Source organism: Podarcis tiliguerta, assembly GCF_965153285.1.
Source record: "Podarcis tiliguerta genome assembly, chromosome: 9".
Classification (NCBI taxonomy): domain Eukaryota; kingdom Metazoa; phylum Chordata; class Lepidosauria; order Squamata; family Lacertidae; genus Podarcis; species Podarcis tiliguerta.
The window spans coordinates 75,124,019-75,145,868 of record NC_139542.1 but is presented as its reverse complement, the minus strand read 5'-3'; the positions used below and the strand labels follow the sequence as shown (position 1 = coordinate 75,145,868).

Sequence of the window (21,850 nt, the reverse complement as noted above, 5' to 3'; positions counted from 1 at the left end):
TTTCACAGGTAACAATATCATTCATTTCAATTTATTGTATATCACCAAAGGCCTTCACAATGAACAAAGAGGATCAAAAGCAAAACATTCCTCTAAAATCACACATTTACAGCATAAAAATTGAAAATTACAAAGCATTAACATAACTGGAATGAAGCTTCTTAGGTGCCAGAGCAAATATGGCTACCAGATGTGTATTTATTGGCTAAGAATTCAACTATCACTTCCTGGGAGGATCAATTTGAGAACCAATAGAGAATTTAAAAATTTCTCTGGACACCATATGTAAAGGGCAAATCTACAAGCAGTGCGTCTGCAACCTGATTACATCCAAAAATGCCATTCCATGTGTGCTATTCCAAGTATGCTGAGGGCATCTGTTGAAACCTAAGTTCAACAAGGGCTCAACGGAATTGCAGAAAAGCCAGCATCTCAAGGTAGTGAAGCCCTGAATTGTTTCCTTGATTTGAGGGGATGAAATAGAATAACAGGCTGTGATAATGGATGCTTGTTCTTGGCTGGCGTCATGTTCCAGTTTCCAGTAAGTACAAAGAGTGCCTGACCACCGTATCTCAACAGGAATACTGCTGTTCCACAAAACCTCCCTGAAAACTCTGCTCCAAGTTACTCAGGAGCAGGCTACTGATATTATTGGGACCTGCAAAGTCCAATTTTGTTCACAGAAAACAAAACTAGGTCATCAGCTTATAACAGAATGGACACATTGCGATCCCCAAGAATCAGAGAGCCTGCTCCATTGTGGCACCTAACTGAACCAGTTCAAAACTCTTGAACTACTTCTGAGAGTAGTTCCCAGAGTTGCCAGGTAAACTGAAGATGAATTAAGTTCATTTTGGGGTAGAACTTTGAATGATTTCATCTTCACGTTCATTCCTTTCATCTTTCTTTTTTAATGTCAGTTGGACACCTATAAAGAAAATTAGAAAGCAAAATATGAAGACAGCATTCCAAGTCTTATTAAGCAGATACAGAGACACCGCTGTTGCTGAGGCTGCTCAGTCATTTAATCACTATTGCTAAGCAATTGGAGGGAATCTGAGGCATTTCCTTTATCTTCCTTGCTGAAGAGACTGACTCTCTTCCAACAGAAGCAGCTTGCAGTAAAAACAGGTACAAGAAAGGATGTGATGCCTTACACCTTTAACAGCTGTGGGGCTCGCACAAATTAAGGAGGGCAAAACCTTTTTATTAGTAGAATACAATTATGGGGAAATTGTCACTCTCTGTCAGACATCTTACACTGCATTACTTGTCTGGCCCTGAATAACACTTGGATCCTGTACTTTGGCACAACAGCTTATAACGTTCTGAACCCGGGGGGGGGGGATGGCTAAGGATGAACCCCAGCTGAACTAGCTAGTTTTGTAAAAAGAAAAACTGGAGTTAGTTCCTTTATGGGCCGGAGAAACTGAACAACTTCCTTTTTAAAATGAACTTCACAAGCACTATTTATCATCCTGCTGTTCCCCTTTTTAATCGACCTTGTTTTTGTGGTGAACCACACTACGAGTTTGAACCCTTCTAAGCCAAGAAAAATGAGGCAGAGCAGCAGAAAGACCAAATCAGTTCCTGACTGTGCCTATATTTAGTCTGCCCAAGATAATCTGGGACAAAGCTAACCAGAAACAGCAAACTTGATTGAGATGGGGAATTTTTTAGGTATTTCTAGCCCTGTTCATTTGGGGCTAGTTTAGATTAATGGGCTAGTGAGATGATGGGATAAGAAGTTCTAAGATGGTAAACCCCACCAGGTCAGTTAATCCAAAAGCGGGTTGGGGATACTCTTGGGGCTCAGAGATGCTAGACCATGGCCCGGGGGCCGGATCCGGCCCAATCGCCTTCTAAATCTATCCCACAGATGGTCTGGGAATTAGTGTGTTTTTATGAGTAGAATGTGTGCTTTTATTTAAAATGCATTTCTGGGTTATTTGTGGGGCATAGGAATTCGTTCATCCCCCCCCCCAAAAAAATAATAGTCCAGACCCCCACAAGGTCTGATGGACAGTGGACCGGCCACCTGCTGAAAAAGTTTGCTGACCCGTTCTAGACAATGAGCAAAAAGGCTCATCACAAACTACATGCATTAGTTGCAGACATTACGATTTCACCCTTGCTTTAGGCACAAATTGGTAGACGTGTGTTCAGGAAATACAAGTGGTGCCTACCTGCATCAAAATGTTGCAGTATGGACCACACCTGTATAGGGCAGCCAGCCAGTCATACCCTTTTCCAGGATACTCCATTGCACAGAAATACCATTTTCTCCCCTGCAGCTCCTGTGGCCTCAGCATCTTGCCTAAAGCTTTTTTGTTATTCTGTACACCGAGGGACTTCCCCAGCCCTAAGCAGACCTCCCTCCTGTGACTAGGCAGTGTGTGCCTTTGGTCGGTTTTTTGCCACATAAGGAAGAGAATGAGAGAATGAGTTTGGTATGATTTTGGAGGCCTCTGCAGGAAACAGGACCTAAAAAAAACACCTGAAAGCAAAACACTTCCCCATGGAAACTTCCACAGGTCCCATGTAATTGAACTTGACCTGTCAATCAATAGCTGGGCTGCAAGTGTCAGGACGTTGCCCGTAATAGTAATATTTATTATTATTATTATTATTATTATTATTATTATTATTATTAATGCCCCGCCCATTTGGCTGGGTTTTCCCAGCCCCGCTGGGCGGCTCCCAACAGAATATTAAAAACCCAAGAAAACACCGGTCCTTAAAACCTTCCCTCAAGAGGGCTGCCTTCAGATGGTCAGCTAGTTGTTTCTTTCCTTGACGCTCCCAGGGCGGGCGCCACCACCGAGGAGGCGGCCGAGGATCCAGGGGGCGCAGGGCGACCCCTCGGGGAAGACAAAGCAGGCTTCTGCCCGGCGGGGAGGCCGGGGCCAGACAGGATCCGGCCAGCGCTGCGCTTCGGGGGTCCCCCTCCGAGAGGAGGCCCCTCCTGCCGGACGCGCGTGCGCAGACGCCCTGCAGGCCGGCGGCCATCTTAGAGGCCCTTCCGCCGCTGAGCGCGTCCTCCGGCATCACGTGACGCGGGCGGCGCCATCTTAAGCCTCGGCGAGCCTCGCCCTCCTCGCCGCCGCCGCGATGGCGTCACAAAGGGGCGGAGCCACGTGGCGCAGGGCGGCGGAGGGAGCCCAGTCCGGAGAGCCGAGGAAGAAGAGGAGGCGGCGGCGGTGGAGGCGGAGGAGGCGAAGGCGCCGGCCATGGGGCAGTGCGGGATCACGTCCTCCAAGACCGTCCTCGTCTTCCTCAACCTCATCTTCTGGGTGAGGCGCCGCGCGAGGGGGGAGGGCCCCTCCCCGCCCTGTTCAGACACGCATATAAACTACACGTGTGGACGCTGCACACGCGGGGCAGACCCGCCCAGGCCTGAATGGCGAGGGATCCCCGGGGGACGCGGCTCTTTCTCGCCCGGGCTCCGGTCGCGGGAGACGGAGGCGCCTCATCCCGCCAGGGGCGACCGCTGACCTGGGCCGGGCCGGGGAAGGCGGGCCCTGCAGAGGCCGCGAGAGCCGCCCGGGACAGCCCCTTCCCTCCGCCGCGTCCTGCCCTTCGGGGCTGGGAGGGACTCGCTGGGCCTCAAATTCTCTTCCCACCGTTTTCGCACCTGGGAAGAGTGGGTTGGCTAGGAAAAAATCCAAGGCCGCCTCAGCAGTCGGGCCTGGCCCGCCGGGGGCCGGAGGAAGGGGCTGGTGTGGACCCAGCTGAGGTCCCGCCCCGTTTGCTTCCCCACTTCATCCTTCGCCATCGTTGGGAGAAGGGAAGGTACAGCCCGGCGCTGCAGGAGAGGGTGGGAATGGGGTCTGCCCCAAACTAGGACAATGTGCGGGGCTGGCAGGGGTGGCATTTAGGATTAGGTCGGGCACAAAGTGGGCACAATTTTCAAGACTGGCTCTGTGTTCTGTTTACATAAATGGTTTGTGCCAAATTTTTATTCCCCCTCATTTAAATTTATATCCAGCTGAGCTCAGACTTTTTTGGGGGGGAGGGGCTGTTGTCAATATTAAGGTGCAGGTTAGTAGAACAGCAGTTTAGAAAAAAATACCTCTAGAAGATGGAGAGATGGGAAGGAAGACATGAGATCAGCATAACCTAACTTAAGCGAATACAACTGAAGAACATGAAGGCATGTACAGTATAACCTTCAAGCGCCAGTGGGCTGGAGTTCAAATTACTGTAATGTCAGATTCATTATGCCAGCTGTTTGAAAAAAGGGCTCTGGAATGCGGTAATACTATATTAATAAGCAAAAATAACATTGCTATAAATAGTACTTCTACAGTTCAGTTGTTACCCACTTCTAGTCCTTTCAGTGTTATGTGGCATGTTTCTTTGGCAGCTCTCAGTAAGTTTTTCCTGATTTTCTTCTACTTGTTTTGGTATGGCAGTATGAACAGATGCCAATAAAAAAATACAACATTAGGCAGTTTCAAAGTTTTTAGTTTTGTTTACCAAATAAAAGTAAAATAATCATGCTACGTTAGATCACACTCTAGTCTAGGACATCAGAAAATTTTCCAGTTCATAGGAAAAAAATATTGTGCTACACACACGCACTCCTGGCCTTACCTGGAGATGCCAGGGATTGAATCTGGGACGCTCTGCATGAAAATTGGGTGCCCTGCCACTGGGCAATGATTCTTCTTCATCAAACGTCCCACATAAGATTAGGGTACAGTAGTTTGCAGCAGCAGAAATATAGTTGCAGACGGAAACATTTGTGCCACAGCTGTTTTTAGATCATAGAGGTGATTTTGTATACAAGGGAAAAGTAGAATTAAAGAAATACAAGTAAAAAAGTCAAAATAAACCAAGCTATAATTTAAAGACTAGAAAAGTAAGCAAACCAGTGTTAGAAACTGGAACAGAAAAGCTATTTGCCTCCTGGAACCTGGGTTACAGGAGCAAAAATAGAATGGCTGGTTGCCATCCCCCCCCCCCCCAGATGTGGGAGCACTTTCAATGTTTTTGAAACACCTGAACACAATTCATATAAGTAACACATTGTTAATATCACATTTTTAAGAACAATTCTTAATTGGACGCCGCAAACATAAATGGGGCTCAGCCTCAGCAATAGTGGTCCACCATAAGTATTTGTAAATACTAGGATGGTGTGTATATATATGTATGTGACACACACGCACACACACACAATGGAGTCTCTTCAGCATGTAAAAAGGCTTTCTGGGGAGGGAATGCCAGATGCTCAGCCGCAGAAACCTTGCAGCAGGAAATCTCCGCTTGGTTGCAAGGGGGCTTTCCTGAGTCGCAAAGGTGCCTGGTTGGTTTCGAACACTGAGGCAAATGCAAGGCTTTTTAAAAACAGTGCCTTATAAAAGATTTCAACCAGACCATTGTGTGCTTAAAGTGCCGAGCAATGTGCTTCTCTAGAAGGCAGGATTCGAAAGATGTATGGGATACAGTGGACACTATTATACGGTGGACAGCTTTTCTTTTGCGCTGAGATGAGAAGGGATGGCTCATCCATTGTTTCCAAGTTAGTGTTGCTCTGAAGGCAATATTGCTGCTGAGCTAGGTGCATTGTTCAGTTCTCTGGGAATTTCAGAAAATCTGTAAGCGAAAGATACAAATAACTTGGCCTGTATCAATTTAGAGTTAGTGGGAAATGTTGCATTTCAAACTACCTGTTGTTGTGTAAAAACATTTGAGTTAAAGCTGTTGTCGACAGGTAATTCTAAGACTCTGGGGAGGTGGAGGCATAGGTGGGCCTGAGCTGCCTTGGAGTAGCAGCTCCGATATTGACAAAAAAGTCACTGTATATTTCAGGAGGGCTTCTGGTATTCAAATCCATTTTTCTCTGCAACTAGGAGAAACTACTGTAGTCTGAAAAATGACAGTGGAAACATGCTAGGTTTTTTTCATCACAGGAAATTAGGAAATTCATCTGCTATTTTAACTGGAGATGGTGCCTCTTTTATATACAAGAATTGGAGCTTGTCAAATTAATAGGCAGTAGAGTTGGGTTACTAAAGGCAATAGAAAACACTTCCCACAATTCATATGGAATTTATTACCACAGCATGATGGGATGGCTTAAGAAGGCGATTTGACAAATGAGTGAAGGAAGAGAGCACTTTCTGTACTGGAGGCAAATGGAACCCCCTTGTTTAGAGGCAGGTGTGCAGGATACAGTTTGCCAGAGGAGGGGTGGGCAAAAGTAAGAAAGGGCAACCGCCTTCATGCCCAGTTTGTGGTTGGCCTCTCTGACAAAGAGGACGCTGGACTAGCTAGATACCCTGCTTTGTATGTTCTTATTAAATTTGTCACAGGGGCACATTTAGTACAGAATAGGGACACATTTACTCCCCTAACCCTTGGTCAACCAGTGCATCCTTAGATGTTTTATATCTATCTCACCATGGTTTAATATGTGTAGCTACAGTGGTGCCTCGCAAGACAAAATTAATTTGTTCTGCGAGTTTTTTCGTCTTGTGAATTTTTCGTCTTGTGAAGCACGGTTTCCCATAGGAAATGCATTGACGGTTTCCCATAGGAATGCATTGACGGTTTTAAGAAAAAGGCGCAAGACGTTTTCGTCTTGCGAAGCAAGCCCATAGGGAAATTCGTCTTGCGAAGCAACTCAAAAAACAAAAAACTCTTTTGTCTTGCGAGGTACCACTGTATTAAGATCTTGCTATTTAACAAATTTAAGAAATGTAAAAACACACCAGAGCTTTACAGAACAGACAGTTGGAAGTTCTCTGCAGATTTTAAAAAATTGTTTTCTTGGCGGCTTTTCTACCATATAGCTCTCAAAGGTGTCGTGTTGTACAGAACAATTGCAGCACATTCCTTAATAGCTTTGCGTGTATACTAGTTTAGCTTGGCTCCTGTCTGGGTTCAGCGTAGTGCTGCAAAGGTGCACCAAATAAGATTGATTAGTACCTGAGCCTATGAATTATTACTAAGATTGAAACTTGAGAACTACAGCTAATGTTCTCTCCTCCTCTTCAAAACTGAACTAGTGTAATGTGAACACCATTTGAGAGCAGTGAGCTCCTAAGGCAGAACAAGTGGCTCACAGTTGCTTAGACGTGCATCAGTTTCTGTTGACCTGGAGCATGCTGTTTCTCTTGGGATCTTGCTGGGCACCGTTTCTTTCATGGCAGCCTTGAACTGCATGTAACTTCATCTTGGAAGAAGCTTGCTGTGGGCTGCATTGTTCTTACACAGATCAAGGAAGCTGGTAGTGCTGAAGAGCCAGCTCAGGTTACAAAGTGAACACAAGAGAATGAGGCTATTGTTGTCCTGCTTACCTTTCTTTCCCATTCTTTCCACCCCCACCCCCCATTTCCTCTTGCCACTCATTGGGAGTTTTTTCAATACTAAGCCAGAGGTTTTCAACCTTTTTGAGTTCCTGGCTCCCTTGACCAGCTACATTTTTTTTGCAGCTCCTCTGTGGAGAAAGCAGTTCTTTAAAGGGCAAAATGCATTTGCAAATGATACCTGTTCCATCTGATTCTGGTAATCTTGGGTCAGAGACTGTATGACTCTGAATACCAGTTCTTGGGACATAATAGCAGAAGAGGGCTTTTGCCTTTATATCCTTCCTATGACATCTGGTTGACTTATTAGTGGAAATGGCACGCTGGACAATGTTCCAGCAGGGCATTTCTGTTTTGTGATGCTTTTTACAAAACAACAACTGCTGTAGTTTTGAACTGGATTTCAGTCAAGAGATGAGAATGGGGCTTGTCTCTTAGTATTGACAACCTTTATATGATGAGAAATGTATTCAGTGTACATGTGTGGACATAATTTGAAGCCCAGGCTGCATCAGTGGTTGCAGTGCCTACAAACCATCAGTGGTCAGCAGCTCTATTGACCAGATGCCCCTTAAATCTACGTTACAGACACAACATTGAAATGTCTAGTCACCTTTTTCCCCTTTAAGATTACAAAGCAAAAAATGCTTTTTGTATATTGTTGACGTTAATAATTCAGTCACACATTTTGCCAATTACAGTAATCTTTTTTTAAAAAAACATGTGAACTAATACAGTGGTACCTCGGGTTGCATACGCTTCAGGTTACATACGCTTCAGGTTACAGACTCCGCTAACCCAGAAATAGTACCTCGAGTTAAGAACTTTGCTTCAGGATGAGAACAGAAATTGTGCTCTGGCGGCGCGGCAGCAGCAGGAGGCCCCATTAGCTAAAGTGGTGCTTCAGGTTAAGAACAGACCACCTGAAGGAATTAAGCCCTTAACCCGAGGTACCACTATACACAGTTCACATCAGTGACACATTTGTAATATCACATTTGTAATAGTAATTTAATAGCAATTGTCAATTGGACACCACAAAAATAAATGGGGTTCAGCCTCAGCAATAGTGGCCATCCATAAGTATTTGTAAATACTGGGATGTATGAGTGTAGACAAACACACAAACACACAATTTCAATCTCTCCTCCCCCTCTCTGTGCCAAATACGTTGTTTCATTTTCAGCAAGTACTGCAGCCACAGTACTGTTATATCAAAATTAATAGTCTATTATATCAAAATTCTTGGAAGAACAGGCCTAACAGCACAATCCTAACCATTTATACACAGAAATAGATCCTACTGCAATCAAAAGGGCTTACTTTCAGGCATATGGAATTGGGATTGCAACCTACCGGTAATTCTTTTTGAATAGCGCCTCTCCAGCAACATGCTTATGAAGACTCCTTTCACAAGATACCGTTTTTTGCAGGACTGCCTGTACAGCTGAGTCTTCAAAATCTTGATACATTAAAGGTTGGGCATACCTGAGATGCCACAATTACCATGGCAAAATAACGATGTAAATGTTAATACATTTTGCAGACCTTCCTTTTAATATCCACAATTTGAGAATCTCTTAGAACATTGAAAGATTAATGTTAGCACCATCCTCCCCCTCCCCCTTCATGTCCACTCAAGAGTGTTTCCTTGTGCAAATGCAGCTAATGGGACCCCATTATTAGAGATTCATCTCAATAAAACAAGATGTCAGAGTTGTGCTACAGTGGCATAAATGAAGCAAACATTCGTAGACTGCAGCCACCTTCATGTAAGTTTAAAATTAAAAAGCATGACAATATCCTTGTGTTCTCTCTAACACAACTGTGTTTCAGTGATGCAGTGCATGCATTTTTTCTGAAGAGCAGAAATGCTGTGCTGGGATAGACCCTGTGTGCTCTGCAAGTTTTGCAGCTGTCTTACAAATGGTTCCGTGATCTCCTGGCGAGCCCTTTCTTTTCCTTCTGCACAGTCAGTCTAGAAGCAGGCCTCTCTTTCAGATACTTAAGGGAATCTCCATGGACACAAGTATTTGTACTGGCAGCTGAATCCCTGCATGTTTAATGAAGGTGCAGCTAAACACTCGCTTGGGATTTCCTCATGCAAACACATTGTTACCCTTGAAGAACCGTTAATAACTATGATCAGGTTTGATGGATGGATGAGTGTTTCTGGGCGATGAGTGCAGAGATCAAGTTCTCTCCTGGTAGTTCAGGGACATTGAGTTTTCTGTGAATGGGAGAAAGTAGATACCTTTGCTCAAGCCATAGCCTATGATTGCTAGCAATCAAAAGGAATGGTGGTACAGTGGTACCTCGGGTTACAAACACTTCGGGTTACAGACTCCGCTAACCCAGAAGTAGTACCTCAGGTTAAGAACTTTGCCCCAGGAGGAGAACAGAAATCGGTCGGCAGCGGGAGGCCCCATTAGCTAAAGTGGTACCTCAGGTTAAGAACAGGTTTCAGGTTAAGAGCGGACCTCCAGAACGAATTAAGTTTGGAGCCAGAGGTACCATTGTATTTCAGAGACATAAGTCTTCCCTGTTGGATTGGAAATAATATATTGTGGTACAGTGGTGCCCCGCAAGACGAATGCCTCGCAAGATGGAAAAACCGCTAGACGAAAGGGTTTTCCGTTTTCAGAGGTGCTTCGCAGGACGAATTTCTCTATGGGCTTGCTTCGCAAGACGAAAATGTCTTGCGATTCTTGAGGGGTTTTTTCGCTCCCCACCCCCTTTTTCTAAGGCGCTAAGCTGCTAATAGCCTTTTAGCAGCTAATCCCTTAAGCCTTTAATAGCCGGTAAACCTCTAATAGCGCTAATCCGCTAATAGGGTTGCTTCGCAAGATGAAAAAACCGCTAGACGAAGAGACTCGCGGAACGGATTAATTTCGTCTTGCAAGGCACCACTGTATTTTAATTGACTTCAGATTGCCATTTGACTTAGGAGATAACATGAAAGACTCCCAAAATGTGTGTGACAACTTTGTTTCTAACATCTGCTCTACTTGGAACAGGTATTGCTTTTTTTCCCTTTAAATAAAAGCCTTTTAATTCTGCATGTTTGGATGCCTCATTCGGAAGTTTCCCTGATTTCTGGCCAGTGTGATTACGTGTTTCTTTAAGCTGGTGTGCGACAGAGCAGAACAACGTGGTGTGACACTGATTTTGCCATACTGATTTAAAAAAATAAATGCGTTCGAAATGATTTCTACAGACATTCCACAGTTGCATTAACTTGAGTCAAGCGTATACTTGACTGGCATTATGACTGTGGCATTTGTTAAACAACTTCGATAGCCATGTATGGACCCAATCTAAAATAGCTGTGCTGGGGCTTTGGCAGGTAGCTCAATGTAGGGTTGGAACACCAGTCAATTAGCTGCCTGTTTTGTGGTTGGGAGTTATATAGTCCATGAATCCAATAAATACTCTTCCCATAAGAAGCGACTTTGCCTTTCAATTGTATTATGGGTTGGTTCCCATCTTTAGAATTTCCTCCTGGAAAGGCTTGTCTGGCACCCTTCCTTTTCACATGTTAGCTGTTAGCACTGGGTTAAAATGACTTTCTTTACCTTGGTTTTTTATCAACAACAAGGTGCTTTGCTGCTGCTGTTTTGTGGTCCTGGTTTTATTGATACTTGTTTATTTGGTAGTTTTGCTGGATGCTTTGGTTCACTTCAGTTGTAAACGTAACTTGTGAAACCGTTGGATTAAAAAAGCTAGATATGCATGTCTGAATTAAACAAATAAATGCCTTGGGTGTGTGGCTGCTATTGCTGCTGTTCTTGCTTGGGGGCATGAGCAGCTGCCAAGGAAACTTAAAAGTTATTTGAAGTTTGTATTAGGAAATACAGCCCAGCCAAATAGTATTATAAGAGATTGTGTTAACTATTCTAAAACAGATTTGAATGGATTTTACAGTATTAATTTTTTTTAAAGACTGGTGTACGATATTTGATAAGCCTAGTCGCTTTTTGCTTATTTCTGCTCCTGATGTTGGGACAGGAGTAGCTACTTTTGCTAAACTTTCATTGAAGTTCAGTATGATTTTGGAATGGTTGTTTGCTTCCATTTTTCAAAAGGCCACACCTGAAATAACCCAAGGGAATCAAAACAGCAGCAAAAAAGTGGGAAAACACCACATTACGCTTTTAAATTTTTATTGTGCTGGCAATATTCACAATTCATTTTCAGCTCTGTGATCTTGTTTTATTTATTTTTTTAAAAAACAAAGAGTGCCTAGACATTGTGTTGTTGCGACTGTAACCTAGGCCTCTTCTTAAAACACTTGCTAGACTTCGGAGAACCACAGACAATTATAGGTTCTTTATGCATTGCTTAATAACCTGTGGCATATGCTGCCATAGAATGTGCCACAGAATAGGCTGGTTTATATAGGGGGGTTTTAGGAGCACATTAAAGAAGCATGGATACATCTGTCGCTATTAACTATGATGGCCAAATGGAACCTCTGAATGTTAGACAGGAGGAGAGAGCTGGTTCCTTCATTTTCTGAGTGTCCCAGAAGTGCTGGTTGCTATGAAAAAGGAGGGGGAGCCGATGCACCCTTTGGGCCAGATTCATCAGGACATCCCTGAGGCAGAGGGAATGAATCACACACCCAAAAATCCTACACAATTGAAAATGAAAAGGCAGCCAATAAAAGCACTCCAAAAATCTTTACAAAACCTGAAACAAAGTTCTTAACCCAAAGTAATATTTCTAGGTTAGCGGAGTCTGTAACCTGAAGCGTATAATTTTATACAGGTACACTGTATAATTTTATGGAAACTGTAATACAATAAATACAATTTATAAGAAACAAAAGAAGCAATTTGGGTACCATTTGGAAAAAGAAAAGGGTTGTTTCCAATCCTGATCTAGAGGCTGCCTTCTACTTGAAAGTAAATCCCTACAGTTCAGTGGGGTTTCCTCCCAAGTAAAGTGTGCATGGATGGGGACCTCAATGGCTAAAGCTGTGTGTGTGTAAGAGAGAGAGAGATTATTAAGGCTAGGGTAAAAGGGCACATACTAGATATATAAATATTTATCTACACACACACATATGTTGGTATTTGTAAATATTAATTATTCAAATGACTTACGGTTTTGGCCATTTTTACAGGGTCTGAGCCCCATTTACGTTTGTGGTGTCCAATTAAGAATTGCTTTTAAACATGTGATATTAAAAGTGTGTCACTGAAGTGAATTGTGAATTAGTTCATGCATTTCAAAAAAACAAATATAAAGTGTTGCTGAACTGTGAAGAAAAGGCAATTAGCCACTTATGTTTTTTGTGGCCGTAGCCTAGGTTCCAGGAGCCATGTGGCAAATAGCTGTTCTCTCCCAGTTTCTAACACTCCTTTCAGGTAGACAATCCTAGTTGTCCTCAAGAACATAGATTTGGAGACATCCGGCAAAGTTGCTTACACTGAAGCCAGACGTTGCAGGTGACAGCTCTAGTGCTGTAAATTGAAAGCAGCAGATATAATGGAGTTTTTCTAGCACATGTCCTGAAGAATGTTAACTGCTTGATGAATATCCCATGTAGGATCAGACTTGGGACCTATGGTGCGATCCTGTGCAAATTGATTTGTGGAACTTAACCCACTCTACTGAGGCTATGTGAGAACACCTCTTTATGTGTATGGAGGTTAGAAAAACATTCACCAGCATTAATGCTGCTGGTGTTGGTGTGGGATGTAATCCACTGGGAGCAGTCAAATACAACATTCCTTGTTTTGCCAGAGTGGACATGCAAGGGAATGTTTGGTCCAGCCAGTTGAAACTTCCTGTTCCTCCTGGCCTGGAGCATCCTTCTTTTCATGCAACTAGTAGGTGGGTGTGACCTTTCCAGACCCGAGAAAAGGCCAAGTCATGCAGCCACCTCTCTCTTTTCCATCTTCCTTTCGTCCTGTGAACTGCCGGACTGCTAACTGCAGTCACTAGGTCAACCCTTATGGGATAAACCTGTTAGTATAAGTTTGTAACTTTAAGCCTAAAGCCTGCCTTCAGGGATCACACTGTGCTTTGCCTGATCGTGAGTAAACTTTCTTTTTGTTAATTATGAATAAGACACTGGTGTCTTTATTCTTTTAGGAGGGTTTCAAGGGGTTTTACCAGGAAATTATTAGAACACATTTCAATCTGGACAGGCCAGATCGAATTGCATATTGTCAAGAAACTCACACAAGTTTGCAACAAGTTTTCTGCTGTGTAAAGGAACTTGCTAGCGCAAATTAGCAAGGATGTTAATAAACAATATATCCTCTCCTGAACGTTTCAACAGTTGGAAGTGGAAATAATTTTGCGCTATTAGCACAATCAGCAGCTTGAGTTGGAAGTTTGCTGGGTTTGGGCAATGGGGCTTAAGTTGGCAATGACCTTCGGTGCAGTCGCAATGAATAATATATAACGTAGCTTTTCTGGTTTCTGGGATTGAGGAATATCAGTTCCTCAAGTTGAGAGGGGAAGGAGTTGGTGCATTTCCCATCTGCTAGAAAGTAGGTCGTTAATTGTCCGGGATGTAATGCTTAGCACCTCAATCCTTAGTAGAAGCTTTGTGTGTGAGGCAATTAATAGCATCTCATGCTGAAGTTCATGCTTAACCAGTAGCTTGTGCTAAGCGGTTATGATTGCAACCATAGATTTGCATAATGCTGCATTTAGTTTGGTATTACTGAGCTACAGCATAACCTGTAAAGAAATCACCCCATAAAATATTTGTATATTTGTTGAGCAGAAGCCTGAAAACCTGTGTGTGTGTGCACAAATACACACAACCCAAGTGTTAGGCTAAAAGGAATTCTGATCTTACCTCCCTTTTTTTTTTTTTTTTTTTGCAGGCAGCAGCTGGCATCTTGTGCTACGTGGGAGCCTATGTCTTCATCACATACGATGACTACGATCACTTCTTTGAAGATGTTTATACACTCATCCCTGCAGTGGTTATCATAGCAGTGGGGACACTTCTCTTTATCATTGGTTTGATTGGCTGTTGTGCCACGATCCGGGAAAGCCGCTGTGGACTCGCTACAGTAAGTCTGATGTTTGGAAAGGGTTTTCTGTTTGACACACTGGCAAGTGTTTCCTCAGAACTGCCAGTGTGTTTTGGAGCCTAATAGTTGCTGTAAACGCTACCTGTCTTTATCATAAAATAATTGCTTCTTGAAATGCACCATTTGGAATGCTGAGCCAGCTTCCTAAGCTTAGTGTACCTTGTCTAAAGAAGCTGTATGCTGAACTTGACCATTTTGATGTTTTTGAAATGGTGTGTTTGCTTCCTCAAATTACCGGTAAAGACTCTTTAACACAATGGGTATTGAGTGCATTCACCATTACCGAATGACTTTATTAGATTATCTGGGTGTAACCTATAAATAGCATAGTTATATCTTCACAAAACTGTAAGTTGCCAACATAATATGTTTTTTATTGCAGTTTGTGATCATCCTTCTGTTGGTTTTTATCACTGAAGTTGTGGTGGTTGTTCTGGGCTATATCTACAGAGCAAAGGTAGTTGTCTCTTCTTAAGTGCTAAGTATTGTGGTTAACTGTGCTTAGGATTCTGTAGCATTGTATTTCTGATAAATAAAATTGCTGGAGGCTATTGGAATGGAATTATAGATGTAAAAATAAAGTGGGCACATGCTAAGAAAAGTATTTTAAAATTTCAAAGAGATAAAAAGCTAGAGAAAAATAAGGTAGTAAGCAAAGAATTTGGATGACTGTAGCTAACAGAATCCTTCAACCTTGGCGTTATCAGTACCACGCTCTAACCTGCTGAGCTATCCAGGAAGTTACTACTGTATGCCCAGCTGCTGTTCTTATGGCATTCTATTCTGCCTTTGTAGAAATTTCTAAAAACAAAAACCCTAGGGTTAACACTGAACTAGACCCACAGAAATTTCACTAATTTCAAAGAGCTGGATAAATTTTAAACAAATGTACAGTATTAAAATGTGTTTTTTAACATCGTACATCATTTGTTGCTTGTTGCGGGGCCTCAAACTCTTACTGGTCTCTCCAGTTTTTTATGGTCAGATGCTTACTGTTTAATATGTTTGTGTACTGTTGTTTTGAGTTTTCAGTTGCGTTTTTGTTTACTGGTATTGTTTGTTATTCTACACCACTTAGAATTTTTGTCAATATTAAGTGTTTATAAATGCTTTTAAGTAAATCATAAAATCATGGAATTGTTCAGTTGAAAGGGACCACCTCAGTTAATAAGTAGATTTCAGTTTTAAAAATTTCCCAAAGCTTTTCCCTTGATTGAGGGAGGGTAGAAGCGAAGGAGACCAGAAAATACATGAGGGATGCAGACATACCAGCTTCCGCACTAGAAGGCTGCTGTTTGCCTTCACCCCATCCACTAGTCTTCAGCCCATCTTTGCCCCATTTGGGGACCCCACTTAGATCAGGCTTTGACCAAGTAGTGAGAACCAGCCAAGCCAATCAGCTTGAAGCCTTTGCCCTCCAGCTGTTTTGAATTCCATTCAGCCCCCCACCAGCATGGCTCAATGGACCAGGATGGTCAGAGTTGTAGTTCAAAGCATCTGATCAGACCCAGGTTGTGCAAGGCTGGTAGAGGCCACCATTTCCAAATGGTGAGTCAGAGCAATACAAGCAAATGCAGTTGCTTCCAGCTTGGGTGTTGCATTCAAGGTACAGCAGCCTTGCTCTTCCTATGGCAATAGCCGTCTTGTGAGTGAGAAAAGCCCAAAGTCACCACCTGCCTTGCTTCAGAAGGTGAGGGCCCCCTAAGCGATGCATCAGGGAACTATAACTGTACACACTGATCAATAGACTCATAGAAGGAATGGGGGCTCAGCAGGCCTCTAAATGGGATAACTTTAGAAAAGAACTTGCACTTGTTTGTTTTAATAGGTGGAGGCTGAAGTCGATCACAGTATTAAGAAGGTGTATGACACGTATAATGGAACTAACCCGGATGCTGCGAGCCGTGCCATTGATTATGTGCAGAGGCAGGTGAGAGCCAATGTAAACACTGTCAAGGCAAGCACTGTACTGCTTCCTGAAAAGGGAAGAAGTCCACATTTACAGCTCCTGGCTTGTTGCTTTCTATAAGATAGTATTCCTCTTTTCCCTTGCCGACAATGCTAGGGAGGATGCTGTCAGAAGGGGTCTTCTGTTTTAGTTCTTGCAGGCATTTTGCTTTCTGTGCAGAAGGAAATTTTCAGTGTGGAGCAGCATTTCATCACAAGCTCCTGCCTGTAGCCTGATCTGGGGAAGCCCAGGCTTACCGCCTCAGTGAGAACTGGCCTAAGTCTCTGGCCTGGAAGCAGCTGGAGGCACTCTGTGCATGATGTTGCTCACGTAGAAGGGTGCAGGTGTATTGTTCACACATGCTTTATGTGCTGAAGTATGTTAGTTGGAAGATACCCAATTGCTGCTCATCTTTTGAGATAGGAGTCTTTTTTTATGCAGTAAGCAGAGGAATCCTGGGACATGCTGCCTCGCCCCACAGGCCTTTATGCTTTGCTAAATATGTATCCCTTTTTAGTGAGCACAATTTGATTCACTGGGGGAATTTTTCACCCTTTCTCTCCTTCTTTGTAGCTGCGCTGCTGTGGGATCCACAACTACAGTGACTGGGAGACCACAAACTGGTTCAAAGAAACGAAAAACAACAGTGTCCCTCTCAGCTGCTGTAAAGCCACCAGCAGCAATTGCACAGGAAGTTTGACTCACCCCACAGACCTTTATGCCGAGGTGAATAGCTCTTTTGCTTAAGCTGCAAAATTTGCAAGGAAAAGGAGCCGCTCTGTGAGGTAGGCTAGGCTGGGGGTGCGCGGGCGGACCTGATGCAAGGCCATCCAGCCAGCAAGGCAAAGGTGGCTCTGAACCTAAATGGTCTCATATTTTGTCTGCCGTAGCCTGCTGACTATTACATATTGGCTAGCAAATACCTTAATTGGGACCTATGGTTCCATTAGAACCTATGAACACCCCCCCCCTCCCATATGCATCTTTTTCTTTTCTCTTGGGAAATTCAGGTATGTGATAACACTTCTGTAAGGGTTTTGCACTGTGTTTTCACCCAAGTGATTTGTATGTGAGTCCTCATACGCTAAAACAAAATGCTATAAAACCCAGGTTATCACAGGGTAGAAAAGGATGACACCAGCAGCGCCATCCTTAAAAGGGTTCCGTGGAGAATCGCAGGTGCCAAGACTTGCTGTTGCAGGCAGTGCATCTCAGCCCTCTTCTGAGGCAGAGGACAGCTGTTTGTTTCTTGCCTTTCTGGTTAATGCTTAGAACAGCCAAGGGTTCCCTTTTGCCTGGCAAGAGTACAGAGGACACTGGAGGGCAGAGAGAGCAGTACACACAATCTGCAGTTTTCTAAGCTTCATAAATCTAACAGACGGCAAAGGGTTTGGATTGAGGAGAGGGGTGTCCCAGAATGTAGCATAAGCATTTTAGAAGAGAAATACTACCGCTAACAGCACCACTGGCTTGTTCTTTTTCCTTAAGGGATGCGAGGCTTTGGTTGTAAAGAAACTACAAGAGATCATGATGTATGTTATTTGGGCAGCTCTGGCATTTGCTGCCATCCAGGTAAGACTTAAAATATATAACTTTTGATGTGTGTGTTCTCCATCTCCTACAGAGATTTTTACAGAGCTTTCCCATTTTCTCTGTATTGTTCTGACCAGGTTTACCAGGCAAAAAAAACCCTCAAATATCATTCTGTCTCCATACATGATGGTTCTTAAATGGCCTCATCTAAATATGGGCATTTCTGGAATTGCCAACACACTGTTTCTTCAAAGACTGGTTAAACAGTGTGTTGAACTAAGCACACAAACATCTGCACAGAACAACTAGTCCTGAAGTATTGACAAAAGTGATATTACACATGGGACTATGCAATGTGCCCTTCCTAAAACTGGATGGTTAAACATCCAGTTCCGGAACAGATTGAAGTATGCCAGCAAGCAAAGAGGCTTTGCCTGTTGGCACAGTCCCATCCCTGGTGGGGGCGGGGAGTAAGATGCCAGAAGGATTATTCTCTCACCTATGTCTTTGTCCATCACAAGCTGTTCCAAGAAGCCAGGCAGGGAAAGGGTGTTTGCAGTTGATTCTCCTCCCACCAGGCCTTCCCATGTGGCCTGGTTTTCATTAAACCACATCCATCTGACACCAGGTGTGGGAACAGGGAGAATCGGGACCACACCAAGTCTTCATTGCCGAGTCTTCATTTTTCCTTTGCAAGAGATATTCTTTCAAAGGATTTTTCTTTGCAGCCTCTGCTTCAGTTCAAGCTGGGCTGCAAAGGAAGAGTTACCTGACATCAGGTAATTGACAAGTGAGCAGCTCCGCCCACATGTTCAGATGACCCAGAGGGAGAATTTTGAATCTGGCTTATCAACCAGATAAGCACTTTCCTTGAGTCCAATTTACCTGGTGGTGGTTCATGCTGAAAAGGCATCAACACAAATCAGAAGTTTGAACCTTTACCCTCTTTGCGATAATTTTAGATGTACCATTTTAGCATGTTATGTTTGAGAGGAAACATCTCCAGTGAAATTCTCAGATTTTATAAAAGCTGTAGTCAGGGTGCCAAACACTACTAAATACTTGAGTGTGTTTGAACATCAAGATCTGCACAGATACACAGATGCTGTACTTCCTTATATTAAAGTGTGCACCGATAATGTAACAACAGAGAGGTGCATCAGAGTCTATGGGAACTGCAAACCCTGGATGACTGCTGAAGTAAGGTCACTCCCGAAAGCTCGGGATACTGCCTTCAAGGCAGGGAACATAGATATATACAGAGGGGCAAGAACAAAGCTCAGGAAAGGTATTAAGGCGGCAAAACAACAATTAGGTTACAGTGTTGTTTATTGATTATAGCTCGGCTTTTAATACCATCCATTCTTAACAAAAGGCTGATGGAACTAGACCTTTCTCCTACCATCTGTGACTGGATTAAAGACTTTCTGATGGATCGTACACAAAACAGTGAGGATTGGGCCTGTTACATCTACCTCCCTGAAGCTCAGCACTGGCGCCCCATAGGGATGTGTGCTGAGTCCCTACCTGTAATCGTTGTATACATATGGCTGTATTTCATCTAATCCATCCACTGCAATTATTAACTTTGCAGATGATACTACCATAATTGGTCTAATTACAGGTGGAGATGAATCAGTGTACAGGAGGGAGGTTCAAAAAGTATCTACATGGTACCTAGAGAATAACTTGCACCTAAATATTATCAAGACAAAGGAGATGGTGTTGGACTTTCGGAGGAAGAGAGGGGAACTAGCCGCGTTGTATATCGGAGGGTTGTGTGGAGAGAGTCTCTTTCTTTAAATTCCTGGGAGTTTACCTTAGTGAAGACCTCACTTGGAAAAACAATATAACTCAGGTGGTTAGGAAGGCCCAACAGAGACTCCATTTCCTCAGGTTCTTGCGAAAGAACAATGTTAAACAACAATTGATGACCTCCTCCTACTGGTCCACAATAGAAAGTGTCCTCTCATATTATATCACAGTGTGGTACGTTGGCTTAACAGCCACGGACAGAAAGTCTTTATAGAGGGTGGTGAACACAGCACATGATAGCATGGGCTGTCCCCTGAGCCCGCTAGACAATATTGCAAGGGATCGTTGCCTTAAGAGAACGAGAAAAATTCTCAGGGATGATTCACACCCCGGCCAGGACCTCTATAATCTTCTGCCCTCGGGCAGGAGATATAGAAATATAATCAGTTGTAAAGGTAAAGGGATCCCTGAACATTAAGTCCAGTTGCAGATGACTCTGGGGTTGCGCCGCTTATCTCGCTTTACTGGCCGAGGGAGCCGGCGTACAGCTTCTGGGTCATGTGACCAGCATGACTAAGCCGCTTCTAGCGAACCAGAGCAGCGCACGGAAACGCCATTTACCTTCCCGCTGGAGCGGTACCTATTTATCTACTTGCACTTTGACGTGCTTTCGAACTGCTAGGTTGGCAGGAATTATCAGTCGTACCAACAGGCTAAAAAAAAGTTTCTATCCGTGGGCTGTTAGGCTGCTGAATGGAAAATAATATGGTACAACTGACTTTCGGGGTTGGTGTGTTGTATGGCAAGCACACAGAGAGCAAGGAGATTGAGTTTATGGGGGGGAGGCTGGGTTAATTTCATTGTACACAGGTTGTACATTGACAATAAAGGTATTATTATTTATTTATTTATTTATTTATTTATTATACTTGAACTTTCCCTCAGAAAACACATGGCAACCAATGACAGCGCTTTTCCCCATGAGGCCTCACTGAATATCATTTCTCCTGTTGTGAGTCAGGGCACTTGTGTGATTGATAAACATGCCTAGTGTGCCTGTGCCAGGTGGCACCCACCCTCCTCTTCAACTCATGGCAGCCCCCATGGTGGGTTGATTCCTAAAACCTCTGGTGCTAAAGGGAGTTGCAAATAGCAAGCACTTCTGATTCTGAATGAAACACAGAGCAAATGAGGGATTGCACAATGGAAAGTAGCTTGAAGGGAGAGGTCTGGCAATACCCTCCTGAAACAGAATGGCTTGAATTGCATCTGTGTGGTGTCTAGGCAGCTTTCAGAAGGCCAATACCTGGTACAAATAATGCTCCTGTGTTCTCAGTTTCCTTCTCCTCTTCTCTGCAGCTGCTGGGTATGCTGTGTGCCTGCATTGTGCTCTGCAGGAGGAGTCGGGACCCTGCTTACGAGTTGCTCATCACAGGAGGAACCTACGCATAGAAGAAGCTGCAAACCTAAGCTTGAACTCCATTTTCTCCACTTCGGAAGGTGGCTTGCCTGAGTCAGCTGCAGCAGTTCCTTTGCTGGCTTTGACTGGGTGAAAGTCCATTTTTCATAAACTGGGAAGACGGGCACATTCACTGGTGATGGGCAAAGGCTTTTGGTTACTGTGACCCCCTACTACCTTAGCCAACTTTCCACATATCTAGACATCATAGTAACCAAGTAAACACTATTTTGAGGCCATTAAGTAGGGGAAGAGAGCAGCTTGGCAGAAAAGCCAAAGGTAAATTTGGTAAGTTACTGCTAGAAGTTGTACTGATTTGATTCTTGTATGTGGAGTCCTTCCAATCTTCACTGAGCAATTGGCCAAAGTCTATACGAGGGAAGTCTGGTACCTTAATTTTGCAACACCTTCTTTCCCACCCCCCACCCCCCCTTTTGCCGCTTGCCTGTCACCAGTGTGTGTTGAGCATTACGTCAAGTCCAGAACATGACAACATGACTACTAACCAAAATTTTAGAATCACACGAGTGCATCTCTTGACCTTAAATTCAAATGAACAAATCTTCCAAACTTTTAGTGTGTTAAAGTACAAGCTGGCTTTTCAGGAGTATAATGTATGCACTACTGTTCTATAATGAATATTTCATTTTTTCTATGAAAAGGCTGTTGATGTGTTGAGTGAATTGTTATCATAGAGTAGCAAAATAGTATGTGAAAGTGAAATGTAAATAGGAAACCTGATTAAATAAATTGTCTGTACATCCCTCTCCAAACTAAA

At 43.5% G+C, this 21,850-nt stretch overlaps 1 protein-coding gene and 1 long non-coding RNA gene across 5 annotated transcripts; one reads left to right on the top strand and one right to left on the bottom strand.

The window, feature by feature from the left end:
• On the bottom strand, positions 1-2,640 carry LOC310657926. Of its 2 annotated transcripts, none has more exons than XR_014502005.1 (2): positions 2,187-2,640; positions 1-928 (listed from the first exon to the last, which is right to left on the bottom strand). It is a non-coding gene; the product is annotated as an uncharacterized lncRNA (long non-coding RNA). The 2 variants fall into 2 exon arrangements; XR_014502006.1 differs by having other exon boundaries at positions 2,191-2,640.
• Positions 2,641-3,104: 464 nt separating this feature from the next.
• TSPAN3 (tetraspanin 3) lies at positions 3,105-21,850 on the top strand. Of its 3 annotated transcripts, XR_014501997.1 has the most exons (8): positions 3,111-3,293; positions 14,165-14,356; positions 14,760-14,834; positions 16,206-16,307; positions 16,899-17,051; positions 17,814-17,897; positions 20,559-20,678; positions 20,898-21,850. XR_014501997.1 is itself a non-coding variant. In XM_083399171.1 (7 exons), exons 1-7 carry the CDS (start codon positions 3,231-3,233, stop codon positions 21,063-21,065), a joined length of 762 nt encoding a protein of 253 aa, XP_083255297.1. In that variant the 5' UTR covers positions 3,105-3,230; the 3' UTR covers positions 21,066-21,850. The 3 variants fall into 3 exon arrangements, 2 of the variants coding, with proteins under 2 accessions (XP_083255297.1, XP_083255298.1); XM_083399171.1 differs by lacking the exon at positions 20,559-20,678 and having other exon boundaries at positions 3,105-3,293; positions 20,973-21,850; XM_083399172.1 differs by having other exon boundaries at positions 3,124-3,293; positions 20,559-21,850.

Coding starts and splice junctions, on each gene's coding strand:
- TSPAN3 (XM_083399171.1), top strand. CDS start 3,231: ATGGGGCAGTGCGGGATCACGTCCTCCAAGACCGTCCTCGTCTTCCTC. Junction 14,357..14,759: donor GCCGCTGTGGACTCGCTACA/GTAAGTCTGATG, acceptor TTTTTATTGCAG/TTTGTGATCATCCTTCTGTT. Junction 17,052..17,813: donor CCACAGACCTTTATGCCGAG/GTGAATAGCTCT, acceptor TTTTTCCTTAAG/GGATGCGAGGCTTTGGTTGT.